The sequence below is a fragment of the Ammospiza caudacuta genome, chromosome 21, assembly GCF_027887145.1.
Source record: "Ammospiza caudacuta isolate bAmmCau1 chromosome 21, bAmmCau1.pri, whole genome shotgun sequence".
NCBI classification, from domain to species: Eukaryota; Metazoa; Chordata; class Aves; order Passeriformes; family Passerellidae; genus Ammospiza; species Ammospiza caudacuta.
Window position 1 is genome coordinate 6076617 of NC_080613.1, and position 6117 is coordinate 6082733.

Here is a 6117-nt window from a genome sequence, read left to right on the forward strand (position 1 = left end):
TCTGCCCCGGTGTCGCAAGCGGTGCCCGGGTGAGCCTCGGGCTTGGCGCCCGCCCCGGCCGGGATGGGCCGCGGTAGGAGCGCGCCGATGAATCGATCGATCGGCTGGGTATTGCGAATCAATGAGCTGGTTATTATGAATCAGTGAGCTGGCGATTGCAAATCGATAAGCTGGCGATTGTAAATCAATAGGCTGGTTATTGCCAATCAATCAATAGGTTGGGTATTGCAAATCAAAGGAGACTCGGACAAAGGGGAGATGCATCTGACTCCATCATCAGAAGGCTAATTAATTACTTTATTATGATATACTATGTACCTTGTATCTAAACTGAATCTGCCCTGCACTCACCCTTGCTCACACTGCACTCATCTCTGATGCTCTGGTGACTGTCCCATGACAGTTCACACACACACACCTGGCCCTGATAAGCCAAGGGCACAAAACATCCTCACTTTGGGTAAACAATCTCCATATCGCATCCCATTATCCCATTCCCATCACATTCTACTTTGGCACAACACAGGCACAGCAAGAGAAGTAAGAATTGTATTTTCCTTCTTCTCTGCTTGTCTCAGCTCCTCTCTGTTCAGAGGGCATGTGGATACCACAGCTGGTGATGCAGCTACTGCATTTAAACTCCAACCTGCCCTAAATCTGCCCATTTCCCCCCTGAGCAGCTGCTGTAGTCACCTTTTGCTCTGCTGTTCAGATGTGCATCCTCTCCCAGTGCTGGTTTGGCTGCAGACCCCCCTCCCCAGTCTCAGGCAAAGCCCAAGGGTGTCACAGACATATTTTATGAAAAATCCTTTTGCCAGGATCTTTTCTCCTGAGAAGCTTCAGCTTCGCCATGTTTTGCTGCTTTGGAATGTGATCTGGAGAATTGTTTACCCAGCATGTGAAATTGTTTTTACTTGGTGACCAATGACAGCCACCTGTGTCTGTCGAGGCAGTGAGCAGTCACAAAATTTTATTATCATTCCTTTCCTTTCTACTCCTTTCTAGCCTTCTGATGAAATCCTTTCTCCTACTCTTTTAGTATAGTTTTAATATATAATAAAATTATATTTATAATTTATATATATATAATTTTAATATAATATATATCATAAAGTAATTAATCAGCCTTCTGAAACCTGGAGTCAAGATTCTCAACTCTTCCCTTGTTGGGGTTGCCTGCAATTCCACACAAGGGGGCTTTGAAGAGAAGGTGCTTTTGCTGTCCTTGCCACAACTGGCATTAAAAGTGTTGTTTATGGGTCTCAGGGGTCACCCCTGTCCTGTTGGGCACATCCCCAGGGCAGCTCCTGTCCCTCCCTGTCCTGCTGCTGTCCCTGTGTGTCAGGCAGGTCCTGTTTCCCTGGCATTTGCTGTGCCTTTTCCTCTCTGGAGCCTCCCTGAGCACTCTGCTCTGGCTCTGGGTGTTGGTTTTCCCCATTCTCTCCCCTTTCCCCTCCTCAGGGACACCTGGGGAAGGGGCAGTGTCACCTCTTGTCACCAGAGCTGTACCGGGAAAGATGTGAACAAGGAATTGTCATCCTCTAGATTTCTCAGCCAAGCCAATTCCTTAAAGAAGAGATGATTTTGGAAAAGTAGGAACTAATTCTATGCTGGCAGGTAATTGTTCTTCCCTGGATAATTTTATCTGAGAGTAAAGTTAGCTTTCCTTATGCTAAAATAAGAATCCTTGTCACTGATTTCCCATTCACTGGGCTGTTACTCTCAAAAGAGTCACTATTTGCAATGATTTAGTACAAGGCAAAAAAAGAAAAATAGGACACAGTTTGTGTCCAATGCATGAATTTTATTTTTTTAACTTTATGGGGACTTCTTCTGGAAATTACCCTTGGCAGAATAACTGATGGTGTGTTAGCCCCAGCCAATGCTGTATGGTGCAGCTGCTTGTTCAGCCGCCCCACACCCCTCTGCAGTGGGGTAAGGAGAATCAGAAAAAGGTAAAAAATTGTAGTTTGAGATGAGATTGGTGTAGATGGAGCCTTGTGGGGTTTGGAAATGGAGGGTGGGGATGCTGAGGTGCTGGCAGTGCTGTGGTGGGGGAGGCTCGGGGGGTTTGGCAGGTTCCTGTGTCACCCTCAGGGCTGGGGGCTCCTGTCCCAGTGTCTGAGGCTGGGAGGGTCCCCTGGCACCCCAGAGCTGGCTCAGGGCTGTGCCTCAGTGCCCGCTGCCACCCTTGGCCCTGGCTGGGTTCTGTCTGGAGCATTTCACATCCCCGGGTGGGTTTGGATGCAGCACCACGGGCAGGGCATGGAGGGTGTCCCAGAGGAGATGGAGCAGGAGCAGCCAGTGGGTGAAACACAGGAGTTTATTTTGGGCTCATGAGAACAGTGAAACCGGGTGTTTAGTGCAGGAGGAAAAACCAAAACGTGGATGGGATAAATAGGATAGGAGGTTCTGAGGCTGTGCTGGGGCTGCAGGAGGATGAGGATGAGGATGGAGCAGCTGACCCAGTCCATGGGGTTACCCCAGCTGAGGATCTGCATTGTCTTCACCCCTGGGCAGGGGACAGGCGTGCTGGGGAGAGAGGAGAGATGAGCTCTTGGGAGAGATCTCAGCTCCTGGGGTTCACCCCAAACCCCGGGAATGGCTGGGGGCTCAGGGGGAGTGGGGATGCCCAGCAGGGAAGCTGTGCTGTGAGGGACTAAACTCACAAAATCCCCCAGAGCCCCATCCCAGCTGGGAACAGAGCCTGGCGGGGTTGGTACCTCTGTGGAAGCGTGGAACACCTCCTGCTCAGTGAAGCCCAGGCACCTCAGGTGGGCTTTGAACTCCTCCAGGTGCTCCTTGCTCACGTTGGGTGTCCGTGCTGTCAGAGAAATGGAAAGGGAGGGAAGGAAATGGAGTTTTAGGGTTCTTTGCTCCTGGGTGATCCCTGTAGGGCAGATGGGGAGCTCACTGCCTGTTCCCATCTTTCCCCTCTCTGTACAAAGGGAAAAGGTTTGTTTTTGCCCTGCTTGTGAGCACTGGAGATGTCCATGGCCCTTGATCTGCTCACCTGAGAGACTCAGATTTGGGGAGTCAATGTTGATGTGGTTCAGGATCAGCAGGTCTTTGTCACTTTGGATCAGTCTGGCCGTGGAAGCCACCCCGTTATCATCAACTGCAAGGGATGGAGAGAGAGAGATTTCCCCAGTGGTGAGGATCCACCCCATGCTGAGCCTCATCACCTTCCATCCTTGCCCCTCATCCCAGTGGGGACCACTCTGGTCCCACAGTGCTGCCATAGATGTGCTGGGTGGGGGAAGAAATTTATTTCCCCACCTCCAGACATGATTTTAGGTGTAAAAGGCTCAGGGGGCCACATACTGGGGGGCAGAAGCAGGAGGGTTCAAGGGCTGGCTGAGTCCCCCATTATCCCATTATTCCATCCCACCCCATTATCCCATTCCCATTCCATCCCATCCCCATTCCCATGACCCCATTATCCCATTCCACCCCATTATCCCATCCCAGTGGAGCTTTACCATGCACCAGGGTGGAGTTCTCCTGGAAGACCTGGATCTTGCTGAAGTTCCTCACCACACAGGTCTCATTCCTGTGGGGCAGAGAGGTCAGAGGCAGCAAACCCCCCCCAGCTTGCCCCAGGCAAACCTGAGGGATTTGGGACATGAGCAGGGCTGCAGAGCTTCCATAAATGAGGCACAGCTGCTCTCCAGCCCTGAATTTGTGGGGTGTCTCAGCCCAGAGGGTGGAAATGCCCCTGGGGATGGGCGAGCCAGCTCAGGGCATGAATCCCTGTCCTTACATCCTGATGATCTCAGTGATGTTGAGCTCGTCCTCGTGGCTGCCAGGAGAGAAGGAAAACGCCTCGAATGTCACTGCTCTCAGCTCTGCCAGGTGAGGGGGGTACCTGGAGGCACCAGCGATGTAGAACCACTGTCCCAGGAGCTGCAGAGGGGAGCAGAGAGGGGGAGGTTGTGGGGCTGTGCCAGGTTCACCCCCAGGCACCCATGAGTGGAACCAGAGGCTGTGCCTGAGTCCCAGGAGCAGGGGTTGGGTAGGATCCAGGCTTGGTGAGGGTCCCTGGGCTTTGTCCCCTTTCTGTTGAGGCACTGCTCCAGCTCCCAGCATGGCCAGTTCTCTCTGCAGTGCTGTTTCTCCTGCTCCAGGCCAGGCTGTCATTGCTTTCCTCCCATTAAAACCTCCCGAGGGATTCAGTTCTGTTTATGCAGTGAAGGGTTTGCGGATGGAGACTCCTGACCTGAGCCACCAGCACTTGAAGGACTTAAAATAGAGTGGTGAGGCATTGGGATGGTGCTGCCCAGCCTGGCTGGCTGGGAGATGGAAGCAGGAATCCCCAGAAATGCCTGGTCATGAGATTATGGGTGCAGAGCTGCAAGGCTTCGCAGAGAAGGGGTGCCTTCCCTGTGCAGCACTCTGGATTTTTTTAGGAAAACAAGTATGGACAGGCAATGGGATAAACACATGGTTCTCCCATGACCTTCTCCTGTGTCCATGAGGGCTGGGGGCTGACAGGAAGGGAGAGGATGGTGCCTTGGCTGAGGCAGGGCTTACCTGAGGGACGGTGCTGCTGTTGAAGGTGACGGGGACGAGCGGGGCGCAGCTCTGGGGCTCGGTGGCCAGGGGCAGCCCCAGGAGGAGGATGAGGGTGGCCAACATCTCCTGGCTGTGCAGGAGGATGCTCCTGCTCTGCCAGCTCAGCTCTGTGCCTTATATAGGGCTGCCAGCAAGGCTGGGCATCCCCAGCACCAATGTCCCCGTTCCGCTGCTGGGCTGTTTGCTCAGGCATGAGGCAACAGCAGGTGGAGGAAATCCAACTTGCAAAATCTTGGATTTCTCCAGCACAAAATGGGGAAACAGCCCCCCCTTGCCCCAGCCTCATGCTTCCCCAATGCAGGCTTTTGTTCTCAGAAACTGCAATTAATTTTGTGGGTGCCTGGCAAAGCGCTCGGCAGCTTCAGGTGTGTTTGGAGAGCTTGGGGACACCGAGGGCAGCAGGACATGGCATTCCCTCACAGGGCAAAGGAGCCCTGGTGGCGATGGCTGCTGGCAGCTCTGAGAGCTGTGGTGCACACTCACCTGGTGGCACAGGGGCTGCACAAGGGCTCAGGTGGCCTTGGGGAGGGCAGGTGCCATGAGGGCGTCTATGGGGGCTTCCTTGGCCAAGAGGCAGGGAACCCATCAGTGCAGAGGGCATGGACCTTTTCTCTTTTTTCTTTTCTTTTAAAAACCATAAATTAGGCTCAGACCTTTTAAAAACCATAAATTACCACTTCTTTAAATGCAGCATCTCCCTGTCTAACAGCGCCGTGCAGCTCCTCTAATGTCGGCATCGCAATTAAGCGTGGTGATTAATTAATTAATGACACATTTTTGCTTTCACTCTGTGCTCAGCAGCTGCTCCATCCCGGTGGCTCGGGGTGGGACAATGACCCGGCCGGGTTTGGGGCAGCCCCAGCCCGGCCGAGCGGGGCTGGGCACAGGCGGCTCTGCCCCTTCCCGGCGCTGCTGTCGCCATCTGCCCCGGCCAAGGCAGCTCCGCCGCTTTTTGCCCCCCAAACCAGGATTTTTTTCGTTTTACTTCCTTCTTTCCATTTGCTGCCCGCTTTTTTTGCCCCCTCCCCCCTGCTGGTGCCCTCGTCTTTCCCCTTTTCTCTCCCGTAGTCTTCCCCCTCCTCCTTTGCACCCCAGCCCAATTTTCTTTCTTTCTTTTTTTCCTTTCCCTTTTTCCCCTTCCCTTTTTCCCTTTCCTTTTTTTCCCTTTCCTTTTTTTTCCCTTTCCTTTTTTTCCCTTTCCTTTTTTTCCCTTTCCTTTTTTTCCCTTTCCTTTTTTTTCCCTTTCCTTTTTTTTCCCTTTCCTTTTTTTTCCCTTTCCTTTTTTTTCCCTTTCCTTTTTTTTCCCTTTCCTTTTTTTTCCCTTTCCTTTTTTTTCCCTTTCCTTTTTTTTCCCTTTCCTTTTTTTCCCTTTCCTTTTTTTCCCTTTCCTTTTTTTCCCTTTTTTTCCCTTTTTTCCTTTTTTTTTCCCTTTTTTCCCTTTTTTCCCTTTTTTTCCTTTTTTTTTCCTTTTTTTTCCTTTTTTCCTTTTTTCCTTTTTTCCTTTTTTCCTTTTTTTCCTTCTTTCTTTTTTTTTTCCTTTTT

The 6117-nt window shown here is 51.7% G+C and overlaps 1 protein-coding gene across 1 annotated transcript; it reads right to left on the reverse strand.

Moving 5' to 3' along the window:
- Positions 1-2405: 2405 nt before the first annotated feature.
- On the reverse strand, positions 2406-4638 carry LOC131566991 (alpha-1-acid glycoprotein-like). The gene is made up of 6 exons (XM_058818465.1): positions 4534-4638; positions 3764-3906; positions 3483-3553; positions 3014-3118; positions 2724-2824; positions 2406-2532 (listed from the first exon to the last, which is right to left on the reverse strand). The coding sequence occupies exons 1-6, from the start codon at positions 4636-4638 to the stop codon at positions 2479-2481; spliced, it is 579 nt and encodes a 192-aa protein (XP_058674448.1). The 3' UTR covers positions 2406-2478.
- Positions 4639-6117: the final 1479 nt, after the last annotated feature.